Source organism: Umbelopsis ramanniana (genome assembly GCF_025399195.1).
Source record: "Umbelopsis ramanniana AG unplaced genomic scaffold K450scaffold_2, whole genome shotgun sequence".
NCBI classification, from domain to species: domain Eukaryota; kingdom Fungi; phylum Mucoromycota; class Umbelopsidomycetes; order Umbelopsidales; family Umbelopsidaceae; genus Umbelopsis; species Umbelopsis ramanniana.
This window is the reverse complement of record NW_026252088.1, coordinates 247891-267608: the sequence shown is the minus strand read 5'-3', so window position 1 is coordinate 267608 and position 19718 is coordinate 247891. Positions and strand designations below refer to the sequence as shown.

Genomic DNA, 19718 nt, shown 5'->3' with positions numbered 1-19718 from the left:
GTTGCGTTTGCAATAACGCTAGGTTATTGGAAGGATCACTTCGTACTGCGCGACATTGACCTCATGGTATCAATGATGGACAGATCTGGAGTATGATCACTCCCGAAATATGAAGGATGGCGTATGGATGCAGCGACAACTGGAGTTTTAACCGGGCTGCTGATAGGAGATGACCGAGCTTGATCTACGTGAAGAAATGAGCGATTCTTGCTGGGACTGAGCAAGTCTCGAGTTGCATGCGGTGAGGTGTATGCCATTGATAGCCCTGGCGTCGTGGCTGGGTTGGCAAGATCAAGACCTTCCGCAGAAAAATCCTTCCAGGTTTGCCAGTTGACTATAAGTGTATTGGGCTTGAATCGATCCGGAGCGAACGAAATAATGAGGTACAGAAGACCCACAGTCCAACTGAGAATGCCCACAATGATATTGAATGACTTGGTGTCCAGTATCACACATCCAAAACTAAATCGTTCCGTCAGCCCATTGGTTGTTTTTCTTTGTATACAGCGGGTCAACATACAACACTTACAATAAAAAGAGTAAACCACGTCCTTGATTTATACGCAAGAAGCGAAAGTACTCGTCAACGAATGCCGGCGACCGTACCTCATTAAGAATGAGAAACGTGGTTGCGACTCTATTTGAAACAAAGGGGTGGGGGAAATGTTACACCAAAGCATTCGGATTTTTGCAGTGATTAGGTGAATTTAACCTACGCAGTATACACACATACTACAATATCTGCAAAGTCACCGCCAATAGACTTTGTTACAGCAGCGGTGGTGATCAATATGTAGAGAGTAATGTTAATGAAATTGAAGGTAAGGCTGGTGATATTCTCTATCTTTGTTCTTGAGATCATGGCATATACGTAGGAGGATTTATTCTTGTGATGAGCTGATAAAGCTCACTTCGACGGTGCAAAAGATGGAACATGGTAATATACGAGACAGAAAACAAGCAGCAGAGGATATAAACCTGACTGACATAGACTAGATCGAAACTTTGCTGTATTACCATGACGTTCTATAACTGAGATCAATGCAGTCTCACTTTTTAGCAATAAATCTACTTTCGTGTTATGAAACATTTGTACCATTGCACTTGGATAATACGGGACATTGTTCCATTGGACTGATGCACGGATTCAATCATCACTCAATGTATCATCACTATGTATCGGAAGTTTTTCAACTGAGAACAATGCATGTTGTCCGATACTGTTTATAAATCATCTCGGCTATTATACTTTTTAGAATTGGATGTACAAAAAATGCGTGTGGGGAATTGGATTTTGTGACATGATGAAGGACAGAAGCAAAAGAAGATAATGTCCTAAATATAGGGTGATGTGTAGATGGTAAACAAAATTATAAAGAAAGAAAACGTATGCCAAAAAGATTTCGAGGTGGGTCTCGATGCTATCATCGGAATCTGAGGTAGAAATTGACGATCAATGCTGCCACCAAGAAGACACAGAGGACGGCAGGTCCCCAGATATCGTCGTAACGGCCGGTATGTTGGCGATTGATCATCCAAGCTCTGCGTTCGAAGCGATACAACGCATATATGGACATGACACCAGCTATACAAATAAAAAGAGCTCCGCTAATTCTGGATACGAAGTCACCAAAGTTGAGGAGATTGAGAGCAACAGTAAGTAGCAAAGCGCAGAATTGCAACCATGAAATGAATGTACGTTCATTAGCGAAGAAAACCTTGGGCTCGACCTTGACCTTGACTCTCCTTTTGACTGGGCCCTTGTCTTTTCCATTTCCATCTTCTTCAACGATGTCAATGGCTACAGCTTCTCCTACGGGTTCGATTTCTATAGGCGATACAGCTCCTCCGCGATACATCACACCCTTTTCATTATTTCCAATGGAAGGTGAATAAGTGCTAGACAGGTTGTCTCCTCCGCTTTTTGCCTTTTTAGACGACTTGGCTTTGGAAGCATCAACGTTACCAGCGGGTTGGATGGTAATAGATGGAGGGCCGGCTATTTGCGAATGCACTGTACTGCCAGCTAGACTGGATCCATCGCTGGCAGCCACAGACTTGGCTGTACGCTCTTGACGCTCCATGCGACGCTCCTCCTCTTCCATGGCATGACGATACTGCCCGTCAATCAAAGGCTTGAAACTCTTGGAACGGGATAAGCCAGCATTCATAGATCTTGGCTTGCGAATATCCGTGTTCATTTCGGAAAGCCACCAAGGAAGAAGTGGCAATCGCTCTCCATAGAAGAAGGATGCGCCATGGAGATATTTGGAGAAACGAGGTACCTCATGAACAAGATGTGAATCCAACAAAGTAGTAAGCCATTGTGGGGGTTCTTGTCCAAGATGGGTTTGCAACTTGGTTTCCAACACAGCGTAAGGGAATCGGTATACATCCTTTTTTGGCAAATGGCTGAACGGGTAATCAATATGGGCATCGGTGCGTCGCCAGTTATTATTGTCTCGTCTTTTTACGCCGTCAAGATCGTCTTCACGGATATAAGTCATGTCTGAGTCTAGTGAAATACGTAGTTTTTGGTCACCAGGAAGTTGGAAGGCGGTACGGTTGTAAAAGATACGACAAATGGGAGTCAAATTTTTTTCTTTGAAAGAAGTTTGAATTCCGGTGGAGATAAAGTTGACGCTGTTTATAGTGTCTTCATCGGCTGTGCCTTTGGCTCTCATCTGCTCGACAATCTGCTCCGGAGTATATTCTCCAGCAACATAGCTATTGACTTTGTCCTCCTTCAATGGGAATCGGTCTTTCACGGAAGCTCCGTTCAACCATTCTGCGTGATGTGTCTTTCGCTCGATAAATATGTTTGGGGACTCGTATGGGCCATACCTTGAGACAAAAACATAAAAACGTTAACAATGGGTTTTAAAAAAATTTTTTTTTAGTCCTTACTACAACACTTTGGTCTTACCATCTAAAACGGATGGCTTCGGCGCCTTCATCCCGTTGTAGTCTTCCAGTGTATAGATCAAAGTCATAGTTATCGTAGTATACACTAGAGATAGCGGAATCACTTTCTTCATATTTCTTGTTCTGATTGAAGACCAGTACAGGAAGATGTAACATAATGATTGCCTTGACTTCTGTGACATTATCTGGATGGATCCAATACTTTGAAGTCGCTCTTTCGAAAGCGTTTTGATCGCCACCGGCTGCAGAGTTTCCATTCCGTGGCTGACCGCGCAGACGGCAAAGATCGTGCAATGAAGAAATGTAGACAATGGCAACATCGAAACGCTGTTTATCCAACGGCTTTGATCGTAGAGCTTCAACAAAGCTATGTTGCAGGCTTCGGTTGGTCCACTTGTCGTGCTTCTTCAAAATCTTCTGAAACCCGATATAATTGACTCGTGTGAATTTAGCCAAGTCATTTACATCGAATAAAACCTCGGTCAGTGCATCATCCATGATGCCCCAATTGGCTTCAGATGACATAGTGGGGTTCTTCTGAAAAGTACCGATGGTTCTCTCACAGTAGGTGATACGAGCTTCGACTTCCCTCAGTTTGGCGGTAACGAAGTCGTAAACCTTGTTCAATTCATTATGCAGCAACTGTGGATTTGGGTGAGGGTTTAGCCAACCATGTCATACGTTTCACAACTACTTATGATGAAATACTAACCTCTACGAAATCAGCTTCGTCTGCATCATTCCACTGATGGTCGAGTTGACGAGTTTTTAATTCCATTTTCAGCACATCGTATGCAATGTAGGATAGTCTCCATGGAGCAAAAACGTTATCCTGGAGTTCGCTGCCGTACTTCATGATTGAGATATAAAGCCGAAAGAGAAATGCGTAAACCGACGAAGTTTTAAAGAAGAAGAAGGAGGATAAGACACAAGGATTGAGAAAGCGATTAGAGATATAAGCGGGTCTCTGATGACAGATAATATAATTTTTTTTTTTTAATTCTTAGTCAAAACGATCTCTTTATTTTTGGCCTGTAGTAATGATCAAACTGACACAGGTTTTGCAAACACAGACATTAGGCTCCGTCAGCCCAGCTTTAGTAAAAAAAAAAAATAGCCGGTACATGACCCACGCGAGGTCGTGTGGTCTTCCTTATCGGTTAATAATGCACCTTTCGTAAGCAAAGAGTCATTGAGGTCACTATTTCCATACGTTACACAGGCATCCAGACTTCGGCAAAAGCTGGCATTGGATGTAGCTGAGGTGGTATCGGAAGAACTGTCGGTACCGAACTGGGTTTTCCAGCATCAGAACGCATCAACTGAAACCCGTCGGTTCTTATTACTCTTACAAATTTTTTAAAATGGGTTGATTGTTAAGCGAAACGACGTTGAAAATTTTTCCGTGTCTCAATTCAAAACCCACCACATTTTGCAAACGTTGACGGCTGCTCCCATCCTGTCTATAATTGGCAGGTTGGTCTACAGGTGGGAATCGCAAGGGGTTTCTCAATTTCATATATCATTTTGAGCCAGTGTTTTATTATACATACCACACTCGTACTGTTTATGCTATAGTGTGGTTTGGCTAGGACTGATTCTTACAGATCGATAAAATATGACAATGCAAAATGCAGTTATGAAAAAAATAAAAGAGCAGAGCTAATCTAGTTGGATAGGCAAAACGGAGAGCTGCGCCGATTGTTGGGAATTAGGCGCAGGCGTGCGTCATGCTTGTTGGTATCTTCTTTTACGGGGTTGGAAGCGGGTCGCCATTTGCGTCCGTGGATGAGCCATCAGCTATGGGGTTTCCAAATTCGTCAGTGCTTGTAGAGTCGTCGGTGCTTGTAGGATCCGTTGTACTGGCAGGATCATCGACACTAGTCGTTGCGGGAAAAGACGCGTCAGGCATTGTGGTAGTTGGAATTAAGTTCTCCATAGTATTTGACACGGTGGTCGCAATGTTTGAAACAGTGTTTGTTGCCATTGCAGTTCCTTGTAAGGCAGTCGTGCCAGCTGTGGAGTTCCCAACGCCGAGATAGCTACCATTTGGTGGAGGAGCCGAAAATCGTAGGACAAAGTTGAGCTGAAAGAGTAGCGCATACAGTGAGTTTAAAAAGAACACGTCAACCATGTGCGTAGGAAACTTATTTAACTTACCACAAGAGCACCAACAATAAGGAAACAAAGCACAGCAGGTCCATAAATATCATCAAAACGCAAGTGGCCTTGGTGGCGAATCTGCCATGCGCGGTACTGGAACCGAAACTGAGCATAAAGAGAGATACCAAGAGCAAGTCCAATGAACACTCCACCAACAATGCGAGAAGTCTTGTCACCAAAGTTGAGCAAGGTGAGGGCCGTAGTCAGCAAAAGAGCGGCAAAATGAAGCCAGTGAATAAATGTACGTTCATTGGCAAAGAAGATTTTCGGTTCAATGAGTTCAGCTTTTTCCTTCTTGTTCTTCTTGTTTTTCTTTTTACCACCACCACCGCCTTCTTTGCCGTCCCATTGTTTTTCGTTGTTGTCATGGGGTAAACTGAGGTCCTCCATCGGTACAAGGTTCTCCCTTGATCCTTGGTCACCTTTAGACCAAAAGCCTCTATTTCTAAACCCAGAAGTGTCATTGTTGTATGGAGGAAGTAGCATGGCAGAGGAATAATTGCCACTTTCACGACTGTACAAGTGATCATCTTCATGAGGATGGAAGGGGTGTGAATCTCTCGGATGATTATCCGAAAAGATGTCAATCGTTATAGATTCATCGATAGGCGTGCTATTGTTGTTTTGGCGATAGGCTGCGATATCTTTGGTGGGTTTCGAGTTACGTCGGTCTAACGTCGACTTTCTTTCCAACTGTGATTCTAAATAACCCATTCGGTATTTTCCATCAATCAAGGGTTTGAGACTCTTGGATCTGGCTAAACCGAATTGATTACTTCTTGGTTTCCGGATATCCAAATCCATTTCGGACAGCCACCAGGGAAGTAGAGGCATCGAATCACGGTAAAAGTGAGAAGCACCGTGCAAGTATTTTGAAAATCGAGGAACTTCATGAACAAGAGAGCTCTCAAGTAATTTGGTAAGCCATTCGGGAGGTTCTTGACCAAGATGTGTTTGCAGTTTAGTTTCCAAAACAGCATAAGGGAAGCGCAAGATGTCTTGTTGTGTAACATAGGAGAATGGGTGGTCGATACCTAGATCATCCCGCCTCCAATTATTAGGATCTCGTCGTTGGCTACCGTCACGATTGTCTTCGCGTATAAACGTCAAGTCTGTATCCAATGATAAACGCAGACGTTGATCACCTGGAATCTGAAACGCTGTACGGTTGTAAAAGACACGAAGCGTGGGATCCAAGTGTTTCTCACGGAAAGACGTTTGAATGCCTTGAGCAATAAAGTGAGCTTCTGAAATAGCATTTTCTTCCATATCACCCTTTTTTCGCATGTCTTCGGCAATTTGATCAGCAGTATAGCTTCCGGAAACAAAATTGTTAACTTGGGGTTCTTTGAGTCTGAATCGGTCTTTGACAGAAGCACCGTCTAGCCAAGCCGCATGGTGCGTTTTTCGTTCAATAAAAATATTGGGGGAGTCGACTGGCCCATACCAACGGAAGCGAATAGCTTCAGCTCCTTCGTCTCGTTGTAGGCGCCCAGTGTAAAGATCATAATCTTCATTGTCGAAATAAACACTTGAAATGGCGCTGTCAGAAGCCTCGTACGGTTTGTTGGTGTTGAACACTAAGACAGGAAGGTGGAACAAAATAATCGCTTTTACTTCGGTGATGTTGTCTGGGTGAATCCAGTACTTGGCAGTGGCTCTTTCGAAGGCATTTTGGTCACCACCTGCAGCAGCGTTGCCTGTACGTGCTTCTCCTTTAAGTTGACACAGATCATGGAGAGTGGAAATACGGACGATGACAACATCGAACCGCTGTTTATCCAAAGGCTTTGCTTGAAACTTGGGCACAAACTGTTGACGCATATTGCCTCCCGTATACTTGTCATGCTTCTTCAATAGTTTTTGGAAACCAAGGTAGTTATAACGGGTGAACTTGGTAAGATCGTTCACATCGAACAGAATTTCTGTCACAGTGTCGTCCATGGCATCGAAGATCGACGGTGCTTGAGCATTGTTGAGAATCCTTTCACAGTATGAAATACGGCTATCAATCTCTCTAAGCTTTCGTGAGACGAAGTCATCCACTTTTGTTAGCTCGAACTCTAAGGCTCGTAGAAAATACGCCTCATCCTCCGTATTCCATGGGTGGTCCATTTGGCGAGCTTTCAGATCATACTTTATAGTGTCGTATGCGAGATACTCTAACCTCCATGGGGCAAACACATTGTCTTTCAATTCCTCACCAAACTTCATGATTTAAGTTGGAAGGTTATGATCAAACAGAGAAAGTCAAGAAAGAAAGAAGAGTGGAAGGCGGAGAAGAAAAATCCCAAGTTGAAAATAACAGCGGTTTCTGTTTGCAGCAAGCTCCGTAAAATCCTTTTTTCTAAAATAATACCAGAGTTTCAGTCGGCCGGTGAAATTGTCTAATGTGGTACATGTGAGGTTACGTGACAGCAGGTGCGGCTTTGCTCTAAGAAATTGGATGGCCGCTTTGCTTACAGGGAGACGAAGGGATTATTTACCCTGTCAAACCATTTGGTGTTCATTAAAAGAAAGGCGCTCATCTTCAAGCATTCTGTTGATTGAGGTGAAAGTGATATTGCTTTCATAAAGAATGAACCTTCGTTTTTGCCACCTTTTTTTTTTTTTAGTGGTTCTGTTTTTGGTTCCAAACACAGCTACTCAAAAAGCCTTCCGGTAAAGTCGGCAATCTGAAACCCGAGAGCTTACATATCAAGTTTGCACTTTCCTTTGCAGCAACATTGATAATTTTTTATTATCAATCACAAACCGACTTATTATTTTTTGTTAACCGTTAAGGGGGACCCATTTTCATGAAAACAAGGTAAATAGCATGAACAATCGGTACATCAATTTCATGTTTTTGCGCCTCATCTATATCCAATAAGCACACTTCAGGCTCGTACGTATCGAAGGAGATCGGCTTGCTTCGATCTTTGGCATAGCCTTCTGGGACTGTAACCACCATTTCTTTTAGTTTGAGAATTTTTTCACCTATATGTCGATTTACGTCTTCCATGATGAGCATGCTAATTGGCCACAGCTTCCCTTCATCATCTCTGTAGTCTTGTGTGCCCACGATGAACATGCCGCCAACAGCTAGCTTGTTCACAGAATCCTGTGCAATTTGAACCACGTTTTCTCTGTATAATGGTATGGAATCAGGTGTGAGAAAATGGTGAGGGATGTGTGTCACAACCCTGACTGTCAGTGGCGCAGGGTAAGGCAATGCTGCCTTTCTGATCATGGCTTCATAATGTGTAAAATCGCTTGATTCTTCACTGAGGTCGGATATCAACCCCTGCCATGCAGAATAAATAGGTTAGATCATCGTTGATATGGATAAAAGGGGTGGACAGGGAGCTTACCAGTTGAAGCAGAGCAAGCCGGTTTTCATCAATCCGTTTCTGACGCTCGATTTCATAGCTTGAGATAGACAACCCTTCATCCTCTACAACCATTGAGTCAGTTGCTATATTTGCCAAGGACGGCTTTAAACTTGAGTCGTCATTATCTGATATGATTTCTAGCTCAACATGTTCCCAGTTAGATTCATCCTTGCCAAACCGCTCGACCATTCTTGATGTACATAGTTGGGCAAACGAGTGCCTACTGGATGGTTTGAACAGCCATACGGTTCCCATCACCACGCTTTTTCGAGCAATGGGCGACCTTGGTATCTCTCTGCATGTGTATGTAATTCGCATTTGGCTCTTTGTGTTGGAGGCTATGGCAAGCGGCAAACATTTAGTATATAAGCGTTGCAAATAAGGATATCACTGGTACTTACCATCGAACGAATCCATCTTATCATTTGAATTGCGTGGTACTTTGCGAAAGGTTGCAATGAACTCATGGGTAAATACCAGAAAGTCAAACTGCACACAAAGATAAGTTCCAAGGCCAAATGCCGAACAGTATCGTTGACGTTTGATAATCTGACAGGAAGATGTATATGTAGAAGTGTTTGAGATGAGTAAGTGTAAATAAAATGATACAATGGTAGAAAGGAAAATATAACATATAATCGCATTGTCAGAGACTTACCAATTCTTCAAGCTCGAAGCCATTGTTAATATACAACCTGATCAACTGGAATCCAACAGGTATATAAAAGCAATGTTCTCGATTATCACCAATTCCAAGTGTTAGCCTTCGATCCATCTTGAGCAATCTAAAGGTACCATGTTATAGTGTCATGCTTTTCATAATTACATGTTACTAATATGCAACCAACCTCCAGCTTTCTCTGACGCATTTATCGTACTGTTCTTGGAAATCGAGAGGGTTTGTGTATCTACCAAAAATTACGCCAAATTAGTGACCGTCCTCAAAACAGTTTGAAAACACACCAATAACTGTTACCTGGAAAGATCGCCCTCAATATGTAGTGAATAAGCTACACAATCCTTGTATGGCGGGTGGGATAGAACGTGGTCGTACGATTCATCTGCAAACAGCGCACCTGTCAGTTTACGAGAGTCCGCCTGTACAATAATTGGCCTATGCTCTGCAGTTGTCAGTCCTGGAGGAGTTTCAAAGGAGCAACTTCTCTGAGAGAGCGATACAGCAGCAGGGTTGATATCCACACCACAGCAGCTACAGATATCAAGGTATAAGTTCGCTAATCAAATTAAGAAGAAAATTTCTCTCGAAAACATACCGTCTTTGTAGTAGGAAGCATTCTATAGCGTCAGTACCTCTTCCTAAGAAGTTCGATAAAATTCTGTCATCTTTGCGAGTATGCCGAAGAATGGCCCTGTTACATACATGCGCATTAGCAAGTAAACGTTGGGCAGATCGATGATAAGTTACATTTTAGCTCACCGTCTGACAGTTTGCGGCAGCCATGTGCCATGATAGTCAGTTCCACTATGAGATGCCCAGCGTGGCGCCCTACCAGGAATGTCGAAATACGTACTATCGAATGAGAGAGAGAAAAGCTGGTGTTCCACAGGTGCATAGGATGCTAAGCGAACAGCATTTGATTTCATGTCGTCGAACTTTGTGGATGATAATGCTTCCCTTGTCAGATATGGCTTATGACTATAGTCTTCAATTGATGCAGCATAGGTATGGTCGGCTTCTTCGTCAAGCACCAGTGGCAGTTCATCTTGTATCAAGTCCAATGAGGCCAACTCGAAACAGGCTTCGCACATCAGGACACCATCAAACCCTTTTCTCCAGCGTACAGTTTCTTGGGTATTGCAATAAGAGCAATACAGCCCTTTTTTGTGATCCCGTCTTGGGAACAAGTTGCATTTCTTGGTTGCAGCACCTGAAATTTGTCACGCATGAGAAAATAAAAATAGATTGCCATAGTGGCTCATATAATGAGACCAGACTTACGTGCAGCTCTAGCTTCTGCTTTCTTGCGCGCCTTTTCAGCTGCTTCTTGAGCTTCCATTTCTTTTATAATCTCCATGGCTTAAAGAATAATAAGTTCAAGCCATAACCTAATATCATATTTATTATTACACTTACATGTTTCCTCAAAACAATCTTCATCATGCTCGTGGTTGGAGCGTCCACTTCCCTCAAAGCATTCCAAACACAAATCGAAGGTCGAAAAATATTCCTGACTACAAGGTAGACAGCTGAACCAAGTATTTTGCTCCATTTTTCTAGAGCAAGCGTCACAGTGAAAGATGTTGACATAGGTGTCTGAAGTCATAGTTGAAGTTATCCATTTAGATTTGTCTATTTCCACTCAATGTTGAAAACCTACCTTTCTTGTTATAGTATTCTTCATGCCCTGGGCACCAAAAAATGACTCCTTTCTTAAAATAATTGATAGGCTTACGTGTGCATGGTATATGGAAGCTTTTGTTGCAGTCTCCGTCAAAGCAACCAATAGTGGCGCCTTTTTCTTTACAAGCTGCGCATTTCTGGAATGGGGTTCGTTTAATGCAACGTATGTACAGAAGACGACTGAATATTCTTTTTTTTTCTAGTACTTACCACTCCTCGGCCTCTACGTAGCGCAATTGTCACATTATACCATTTGTTTTCTTTAGTGACGACAACCTCAGGTGAGTACCTTCCACAAGCGTCATGGATCCAAAACGACTTCCTCTTTTCTTCTCCTCTCTTGTTGAAAGTTTCAATAATGAACGGTCCTACAAATCCACCCAAATCCGCACTGGTATCATCGTCATTACAAAGGGCGCATATCTTTCGCTTCTTCCATTGCGAAAGATACTTGTATCCTTCATCACTTTCAATTGGTGCATTTGACTGGAAGCATTCATCAGTAGCATCCGGAACATAATCTGGATCTATGACGTCTTCTTCCCATGAGGGAGAAATGTACTCTAGGGCATCATCTTTTGTCTCCAGAAGAGCTTGCACCGCAAAACCAGAACGAGGATGTTCATGCCAGAAGGGAAAGTCCTGATCAAAGCACTTTAAGCATAAGTCGAATGTTTGGATAGTTTGACTTTCAGTTGGAGCTTCGCAGTAGGTACAATAGTATCTGAATTTGTTGATGACGACTCTACACTGTTTGCAATAAACAACAACAGCTACGTCTCCTGATCGAAAGCTTTATTAACATGGAGCACACATACTGCATTTCCTGAGTTGCTGTAGCACTTACCATTTCCGTCTGCGTCCAGTTCCATTTCATTGTAATATTCTGGTTGTTCTATAAAACGCTGCTTGATCTTTCGCAAATGGTTTCGAACATCAACCTCTTTATCCTCATCTGGAACTCCAAACGGATGCAGCCAGAGTGTAGCGGACGAAAATTCAGAGGGAGAACCTTCGCGGCACTTGTATGTAGGTTTCCGTGTCCTTACGCTACGTCTTACAAAGTTTGGTATACTAGGCTGTAACTCATCCGTTGGTGGGAGTATTTCTGGCACATTTTGTATCACTTGAGCTCCGGCTACGTATTCTGGCTCGACACAGATGTTGATGTCTCCTCCTTTCCATGACTGAATGCGAGGACTTCCGCATGTCACGGCTTCTTCCAGCTTTTTACTCCAGCCACAGTAGTGTACCTTGACTTTTCCATTGGCCATTGCCACCAAACGTGCTTCGTAGAACTTGCGATCCATCTGCAATACATGAACGTGCTGCATCAAGTAATAGCCATATATGTTAGGAGGGAACATGGCTAATTCTTGCTTGTTTTCCTTTTCTACATCAGCTGCTTCCAAACTGTCCTGGGCATTTTCAGTATAGGCATCGTCGTCCTTCGGTTTACCTCGTCGCTTCTTATTACGCTCCGCTTCTTCATGCAATCTTGCTTGCGTAATCCAAAACTCGTCGTCAGGCCCGAGAACTCTTCGCTTCGTTGGCCTTCTTGCTTCGTCTAATAACTCAGGGTTGAGTTCATGCACAAGTAAGCTTTCCAAACTATTCTCCTGGTCCACTTGGGCCATCACTCTCAGCCTCCGACTGCCCATCGTAATCCATTCATCAGACTCCTCGTCCCACCCTTCAAAACGCACTTTAACACGATTTTTGTCCATGGCTACAAGATTTCCTGGCTCCCAAAACTTTTTGACGTTAAGAACTTCCACTCTGCATTGATAAGAATACCTGCGTCATGATGAGAAGGTCAGTAAAAGTGTTCTCTCATTCGAATTCCCAGTCGTTACATTACCCATATGCGTTTGGTGTAAATCCGTGAGGATCGGCTAGTTCTCGCAAGGCATTCCTAGTTGCAAAAGCTCCAGTTGTCCTATACTCGTGTATCACTGGCTCTGCTACTACTCGCTTCTTTATTGGCAAAGCTGAACCAGGACTTTCAGGCGTCTGAAAGCTAGTTTCTGAAGGATCGTTGCTGTTCTGTTGGAGCATATGCAGTTCATTAACGGATCCAATTTCATCCCTGATAACTTGAGGTGTTAAGTTATTGCTGTTTGATAAATTAGTAGGATTTGCTACTAGCAGGTCAGCGTTGGATGCAATTACGGTTTCGTCATTTTCAGTGGCAACCGCTGCCAAGCTAGACTCTGGTTGATTTTGGTTTGCTGCCACTTTGGCAGCCTCATCTACAGTGGCAGATTCCACAACCGGTCGCAAACGCCGAGATCCAACGATAATCCATTCGTGCTCCTTCCAGTCTATGTATTTAACTTTGACTCTTCCACTATTCATTTCCATTAACACGCCACTGTACCAACAGCCGTTGATATTGAGAACTTCTACAGCTTGCTTGTGGTGGTAGTTGAAAGGGTTAGGCTGAAATCCGTAAGGACCCGCCAGTTGTCGCGCGGTACCTCTAGTCAGGAATGCACCTGTAGTGCTAAATTCTTCTTGAGGTTGAGTAGGTTTCTTTACTTGTTTTTTGCCCTTCTTTTTACCCTTCTTCCCTTTACTTGCTGTCTGCTGTTTCATCTTCTTGTCTGTTTTGATCGCATAGGACGATTTGGTAGGAGGATGCTGTGGTTTTGCTTTGGCCTTGGTGGTTGCTTTTCGAGCAGCGACTGTGTCCATAACCTTCACTTTTCGATTAGCAGTGATAGCTTTTGAATTCGGCGCAACGATACCGGAGACAGTGTCATTTGTTAAAGCAACAAGAGCTGAACTAAATGCAACGGTTGTCGCGTTCAAGATTGGTATGTCAAAAGTGTTCGAAACACTAGTGAGCTGGGCCTCAGGATTGATTTCTTGAGTTTCTTTCGATGTCTGTACAGCTGTCTCTTCCAGTATACCACTTTTTTGCATACCGCTCAATGTGGAAGTCTCCACAGAATGTAGTGCAACTGGAGGCGTAGCTTCGTGCCATGGCCCCACAACGTCATCATCTGATTGCAGTGCGTCGTCCTCGTCTTCTTCCTTCGCATCGGCGTTGGATATTTCAACATCATTGTCACCGTTCTCCTGTACATACTCCTCATTCGGCTGTGAAACTTCCATTGTCGCATCGTTTTTGCCACTAGTAGTGAAAGTGTCGCTGTTCCCTTCTGAGTCCGAGAATGACAGATATTGACGATCAACAACATCCCATCGTGTCCATTTTTGATTCTTTAGTCTATACTTGTTCACAGGCTTTCTAGCTTGAAGTGGATCAAGGTTAACTGCCTCCTCTACATCCTGACAGCCACTGTACATATCCTCCTCGTCGGCATTGTCCAAAGAAACATGGAAGGTTGTAGCGCTGCAAGAATTTTCAGTCTTCTTCTTTTTAAGAGACATCATCATCTTCCTTGGACCGGCAGATGTATGCTTGCTGACCCGGAAAGTTTCATCTATCTTTCTTGTTACGGTCCGAGGTTGGGCAACTTTCACACCGGAAAAAATTTTGCGAGTTTCCTTCGGCTTGTCAAAATATGGTATATCATTTTGAGGTTGCTTTTTCGAGGGCAGAAGCTTTTGCGCACCCTTGAAGATTGTATAGTATTCTGCTTCGACATGATACGCTAGGTACTGATTCTGGTAGCTATTTCCATTGACATTATTCTGCAGTGTTTCTGACGATGCATGGGGGCGAAGTTGTGCCTAGTTCAAGGTGTCAAAAACTGAAACGGTGCCAGCATTTGCATCCTGTGTGCGCTTACTCTTATATCTTGGTCATAGTATAGCCTGGGGTTCTGTCCTGGAAACTTTGACATTCCATGACCAGGTTTGCGTTCAAAAGGGCTAGATCTATGATGGTACGTCTTGCTCGGTGGTTGTTAAGAACACAGGTTCACCGACACTAAAGCAATCATGTATACATTCTCACCATGATATATCCCTTAGAACCATTCACTAAGGTACTTTGAGCGAGCTAAGTGGAAGTTCACGAAAGAATAAACAAAAAGTTGATACCGGATGGTTGGGTATTTACAGCATGGTCTTATGCGGGCATGATTGTTGACTCGTTGTTTTGGTGCCACGGATGATCTTCTGGGAATGATATTTTCACCCTGAACGCCATTTATCAAAAATTCAGAATATAGTTGACTACAGTTAGCAAGAACAGTTGGCAATCTACTAAGAGCACCTCAACATAGTGCTTGCCAAGGCAATGGGCAAGCACTTTCTGCTGTCAAAGCGATACTTAGCATGAATTCACGTTATCTAATAAGTAGAGCCTAAAGTAGAGCCTGAATCTACTCATAATCTCCCGTAGAGAGTATGTCTGAAACTTAGTCATTGATACGAAACCATGAAGTCATTTTTCGTTTGCAGGGTTAACGACGTGCTGTTTGTAAACCCAAAGGTGGAAAAAGCACATTTTTGGTCTTGTGCAGCTTCGTTACTGCGAGATCTGACGATGGCAATATTTACTGGAATGCGAATCTTCATTGTGGAGACGAAGTTGGGTCCATTTTCAGTGAGCACTGTAAAGAATATGATAAAAGCACACGGTAATAGCCTTTGCGGCAGATTTTTAATATTGTTATAACATATTGAAACTTTTCTATCAACGGCTGTAGGGGGGGAGATTTCCCCAGATCAAGCGAATGCAAATATGATTCTGACAGGAATGAAGGCACCAGCACGTCTTGCGCGCCATATTCAAACGACACAGGTATAGTATAGCCAATTCTGATCTAAACGAATCATCAAGATATTTACCTTTAATTTGGTTAGGCGCCAATCATTGATGTAAAATGGATTAATGACTGTGTGAAGGAGGAAACGAAACTGTCGACAAAAAACTATGCAATACACCTCGACATTGAACAGAAACCTCCGAGACTGTCTTCACCAGAGCCGGCTGATGACATAGAGAAATCCACACCATTTGAACAAGATAGCACGTCAGATTCTAGTGATGAAGGTAACCTGCGATTTCTGATCAAGCTTGCCGCAATTATTTTAATGTTGGATATTTTCAGAAATTGATATTGATCCGAAATTCCACAACTCTTTTCATGAGTGCTTGCGGCCGACACCCTTTGAGCCAAAGTATAACAAAGAGCTGATTCGATTATTGGAGCTGTTGGAGATGAAAAGGCATACCAATGGTGAAAGTATGAGCTCGCTTTCTTACAGGCATGCAATAGCCGCATTAAAAGTAATGTCATGAGGTTATGATGTGTATGATTTCAGGCAATCATACTGATTTAGTTTTGTATCAAGGCATATCCAAGAGAAATTCGGAGTAGCAGAGAAGCACAACAAATCAAAGGTATAGACCTACTCCCATCGACACTATCACATCGTTCTTTAACCATGTAAATAGGTATTGGGAACAAAATTAAGGAGTCCATACGAGTTTTCCTCAAAACTGGAACTATACCAGAAGCAAAGGCTATAGAATCAGATGTTAAATTTCATGTCATGAGCAAATTTTTGAAAGTTTGGGGTACGTTCTCAATCTCTTGATTGAACCAAGTTTCTGTATCACTGACTATCTTGATGAAAAGGCGTGGGCCAAAACTTGGCCCAGGAATGGTGGAACTCTGGGTATCGAAGTTTAGATGAAGTGTACCAGAATGCCAGCTTGCCACCGACTATTAAACTTGGGATCGAGCTTTTCGATCAATTGAATCAAAGGTAATGCGTAAACATGATCTGATTCTATTTTACAAACAGTGGTACTTATGAAGCTGCGCAGATTGTCACGGAAGGATTGCGAAGAGATTCTTGGTATAATAGAAAAAGAAGCTAAAGATCTGTTACCAGGCTGTGAGATTTACCCAGTTGGTGGTTACAGGTTAGGTACCAATTTGATACACAGGTTACAGTCGACAAGGTCATAGTGACTTTTCTTTTCCTCATGCGTAATTCAATAGGCGGGGTAAAGAGTCCAATGGAGATGTTGATCTTGTTTTAAGTCATCCAGATGAGCTTAAAAACCAAAACTTTTTGAAGAATCTAGTTGACCGTTTGTGCAGCAAAGGTAATTTTTGATGCTGAAACCACAAGTAACACCTAAGTTAACCATATTTACAGGGTACATTGTCCACAAACTACGATATTCTGAGCCGAGCGCTAATAGGTTTGAAGAGAAATCGTTGGTAGATGCCAATAAGGATTTAATAGATTCGGTAAGTTATCAAAGCGGGTATCTCTGCAACTGTCGACGCAATGTTCACCACTATCGTGCAGTGCTACACAGCCTTTTTGCAACCAAGTACAGGAATTCTAAGACAAGTCGATATCCTTGTTGCACCTCCTAGCCAGTTATACACAACCATACTCGGATGGACTGGATCTCGCCAGTTTGAGAGATCGTTGAGATCATATGCCGAGGTACAGAAAATTAGAGTATTGTTGGGCGACAACCATCGATGCTAATACATTGAAAATTTTCAGACAAAGGGACTGCATGTAGCAAGCTTTGGAATTTTCACAGATCGTAGCCACTCTCATCGCATCCCTGTGACTGATGAAAAAGAAGCATTTGAAGTCATTGGTATACCATGGCTCGAGCCGGAGCTGCGAAACTGTTAGTGTGGTGAACAGCGTCTGTACGCTTAGCAGAAAAGGAAGCAAAAAAATAGCTGGAAGGTGAAATGCTAGGGTTTACATGGGCTTTGAAAAGATCTTCAAAAGCTAATCTATTGTATTGTATTGTATTGTATTGGATTTTTTATATTATTGAGGAAATAAAAACACTATTGCTTTTCAGAGTAGGGGTATCGATGTCTAGTCATGTAAGCTTTCCTTATGGGCTGCATTTTGACTTGGAGTTGAGGTTGTCGCCACGGGTTGGATGGAGCTCGTACTATGTCCTCGCTCTATTTTGCGCGTTCCGGTGCCAGCCGAATTCTTAATACCTACAACACCACCACCCATGGAGGCACTAAACGCAGCCTGCCCAGGGGCAGCTTGCTGACTTTTCCGCTTTAGACCAATTCCTCCTAGAGACATTGACCCTGCGGTAAGAAGTGTTAGAGAAAGTTTATGTGGCCCAACACATAATGTACCCCCTAAATACTTGCCTTGTTTCTTTTTCTGGACCATTGCTGGGCTGGCGTCCTTGGGGCTCTGTTCACGTAATCTCTGTGCATGACCAACAATACAGCTAATTAGGTCATTGTATGTTTCTGAGTCCATTATCAGTTGCTCTCGTTGGTCAAGAAGGTATTGCAAGTAGTCCGAAGCTTGTCGTTGAAGTCGCGTCAAGTCAGTAATGATAGATGTTAGCTTCACAGCAGGGAAAACCCGGACAGTATCTAGAGACATATTAGTATTCATGTCAAGAGGCAGTTACTTAATCCAAACAAATACGTACCCTCCGTAAGCTCGCAATATGCTCTCGCTATATCAATATCCAGCTCAGGTTCGGGTTCCGGCTTTTTAGGCTCAACAACATTGATCTCACGCACTGGTAAGTTGATTCCAGACAGCGAACTAGCTTTTGTGTGTTGATGATGCTTAGAAGACCTCTTCCTATCCATCCGCGGCGGGGGTGATTTCTTTTCTAGATAGCCTCCCTGACTTGCCCTTCCATTTGGTGACCTTACCGTCTCCATATAAGGCGATGAAGGAAGTGAGGAGGATGAATGACGCAGAGCCTAATCGAATATGTATTGCTGTGTCATTCCTAGTACAAGAGCCGTTTAACGTATCGTAATCATTACTATACTTACATCATCAACATTGATGGTGACTCCAAGAGATCGTAGATACACCTTATTGATTTCTGATCTTGTCCACTGAAATTGCCCAACTGCTCCGGTGATTGGATTGTAGAATACTGAATCCGTAGAGAGCTTGTCCCACAGATCCATGCTGGTTTATGAGCGTCATTAAAAGGGAACAGTAAAACAGATTACATATCGAATAAAACCTACGAGGTTTCTGTTGAAAGGAGTGCTCTGCTTCTTTCGTTCAAGTTCCTTTCAGAGGGCGACTGTATTGGATCTGGCGAAGTTGGACTTCCAATTATTGATTCGATCGAATTTGAAGTATTTTCTGGCGTGCTGTTTTCCAATGATTTGTCGAAGAAACTGTCTAGAAACCCGGTCACATTGCTCACATCCCCATCCTGCAGTGACTGCAGCTATATTGATTAAAATTAATGAAAGCTGTATTAGAAATCGTTTGTGACATGACTCGCATTACGCGGGAATACTTACATAACTGTCGATTCCATCTAAATGAATATCTTCAGGTTGTGTCTCAATCGAATTTTTCATTTCTGAAACTTCGTCAAAGTCGCCAAAATCACCAAAATCGTCGTCTACATTGGATAGGTCTCCAGGTCCGTCGAAATCCCCAAAGTCACCAAAGTCGTCATTCTGACCGTCTTCATTGAATGCGAAATTGGTTTCTTGGTTTGGAAAATTATTGAACTCGTCAGCATTACCGTCTCCTTCAAGGTCTTCGGGAATGCTATCACTGTCTGGGGATAACTTATTTTCTGCTTCGGCTGCCTCCTGCGTCGCATTGTTGCTGAAGTTTTGCACGTCTTCATCGTTCTGAGAAACTACAGCTACAGCTTTATCCACGAGTTCCTCACTGGGAGCTAGTTTTTGTTCGAAACCGACAGTATTGGAATTCTGGTCGTTGTGTTTAGATGTAATAGTTATATTCTCTTCTGAATCAGACACCGTTCCAGAAGTCGCCTGAGTTTCTTCGACCTCACTAGTACTAGTGCTCAATTCAGAAAAGTCATCTGATGTTGGTATCTCTCCGGATCTATCTAGATGGTCGTCTCTCTCATTCTTTGAATTGGCGTCCTTGGCCTCCATACTGTTGCCTGTAAGAAGTCTTCGATTACTCCCATAACCTTCACTCAGAGGTCCGAA

General features: G+C 42.9%; 8 protein-coding genes across 8 annotated transcripts; 1 reads left to right on the top strand and 7 right to left on the bottom strand.

The window, feature by feature from the left end:
- Nucleotides 1–35: 35 nt before the first annotated feature.
- On the bottom strand, nucleotides 36–862 carry K450DRAFT_276570 (uncharacterized protein; the record flags this gene model as incomplete). Its single annotated transcript, XM_051593235.1, has 3 exons — nucleotides 36–462; nucleotides 530–637; nucleotides 717–862. The coding sequence occupies 3 exons, from the start codon at nucleotides 860–862 to the stop codon at nucleotides 36–38; spliced, it is 681 nt and encodes a 226-aa protein (XP_051449201.1).
- A 278-nt stretch (nucleotides 863–1140) lies between these two features.
- On the bottom strand, nucleotides 1141–3863 carry K450DRAFT_218627 (uncharacterized protein). Its single transcript, XM_051585235.1, has 3 exons — nucleotides 3638–3863; nucleotides 2927–3567; nucleotides 1141–2844 (listed from the first exon to the last, which is right to left on the bottom strand). The coding sequence occupies exons 1-3, from the start codon at nucleotides 3779–3781 to the stop codon at nucleotides 1425–1427; spliced, it is 2205 nt and encodes a 734-aa protein (XP_051449200.1). The 5' UTR covers nucleotides 3782–3863; the 3' UTR covers nucleotides 1141–1424.
- Nucleotides 3864–4441: 578 nt separating this feature from the next.
- On the bottom strand, nucleotides 4442–7341 carry K450DRAFT_276568 (uncharacterized protein). Its single transcript, XM_051593234.1, has 2 exons — nucleotides 5086–7341; nucleotides 4442–5011 (listed from the first exon to the last, which is right to left on the bottom strand). The coding sequence occupies exons 1-2, from the start codon at nucleotides 7300–7302 to the stop codon at nucleotides 4676–4678; spliced, it is 2553 nt and encodes an 850-aa protein (XP_051449199.1). The 5' UTR covers nucleotides 7303–7341; the 3' UTR covers nucleotides 4442–4675.
- Nucleotides 7342–7754: 413 nt separating this feature from the next.
- K450DRAFT_218624 (uncharacterized protein) lies at nucleotides 7755–8391 on the bottom strand. Its single transcript, XM_051585234.1, has one exon. The coding sequence runs from the start codon at nucleotides 8318–8320 to the stop codon at nucleotides 7868–7870; it is 453 nt and encodes a 150-aa protein (XP_051449198.1). The 5' UTR covers nucleotides 8321–8391; the 3' UTR covers nucleotides 7755–7867.
- Nucleotides 8112–10403, bottom strand: K450DRAFT_218622 (uncharacterized protein). The gene is made up of 7 exons (XM_051585233.1): nucleotides 9901–10403; nucleotides 9737–9832; nucleotides 9439–9672; nucleotides 9311–9370; nucleotides 9121–9247; nucleotides 8864–9011; nucleotides 8112–8800 (listed from the first exon to the last, which is right to left on the bottom strand). The coding sequence occupies exons 1-7, from the start codon at nucleotides 10230–10232 to the stop codon at nucleotides 8352–8354; spliced, it is 1446 nt and encodes a 481-aa protein (XP_051449197.1). The 5' UTR covers nucleotides 10233–10403; the 3' UTR covers nucleotides 8112–8351.
- K450DRAFT_218607 (uncharacterized protein) lies at nucleotides 10205–14873 on the bottom strand. Its single transcript, XM_051585232.1, has 9 exons — nucleotides 14753–14873; nucleotides 14586–14687; nucleotides 12686–14526; nucleotides 11672–12621; nucleotides 11035–11606; nucleotides 10802–10961; nucleotides 10558–10737; nucleotides 10423–10492; nucleotides 10205–10337 (listed from the first exon to the last, which is right to left on the bottom strand). The coding sequence occupies exons 1-8, from the start codon at nucleotides 14753–14755 to the stop codon at nucleotides 10458–10460; spliced, it is 3843 nt and encodes a 1280-aa protein (XP_051449196.1). The 5' UTR covers nucleotides 14756–14873; the 3' UTR covers nucleotides 10205–10337; nucleotides 10423–10457.
- Nucleotides 14874–14877: 4 nt separating this feature from the next.
- On the top strand, nucleotides 14878–17513 carry K450DRAFT_218586 (uncharacterized protein). Its single transcript, XM_051585231.1, has 12 exons — nucleotides 14878–15380; nucleotides 15450–15544; nucleotides 15607–15796; nucleotides 15855–16033; nucleotides 16099–16147; nucleotides 16262–16324; nucleotides 16386–16515; nucleotides 16577–16675; nucleotides 16755–16861; nucleotides 16915–17009; nucleotides 17071–17214; nucleotides 17278–17513. The coding sequence occupies exons 1-12, from the start codon at nucleotides 15179–15181 to the stop codon at nucleotides 17413–17415; spliced, it is 1491 nt and encodes a 496-aa protein (XP_051449195.1). The 5' UTR covers nucleotides 14878–15178; the 3' UTR covers nucleotides 17416–17513.
- K450DRAFT_218579 (uncharacterized protein) lies at nucleotides 17262–19692 on the bottom strand. Its single transcript, XM_051585230.1, has 6 exons — nucleotides 19047–19692; nucleotides 18762–18970; nucleotides 18558–18699; nucleotides 18200–18482; nucleotides 17907–18140; nucleotides 17262–17840 (listed from the first exon to the last, which is right to left on the bottom strand). The coding sequence occupies exons 1-6, from the start codon at nucleotides 19659–19661 to the stop codon at nucleotides 17611–17613; spliced, it is 1713 nt and encodes a 570-aa protein (XP_051449194.1). The 5' UTR covers nucleotides 19662–19692; the 3' UTR covers nucleotides 17262–17610.
- Nucleotides 19693–19718: the final 26 nt, after the last annotated feature.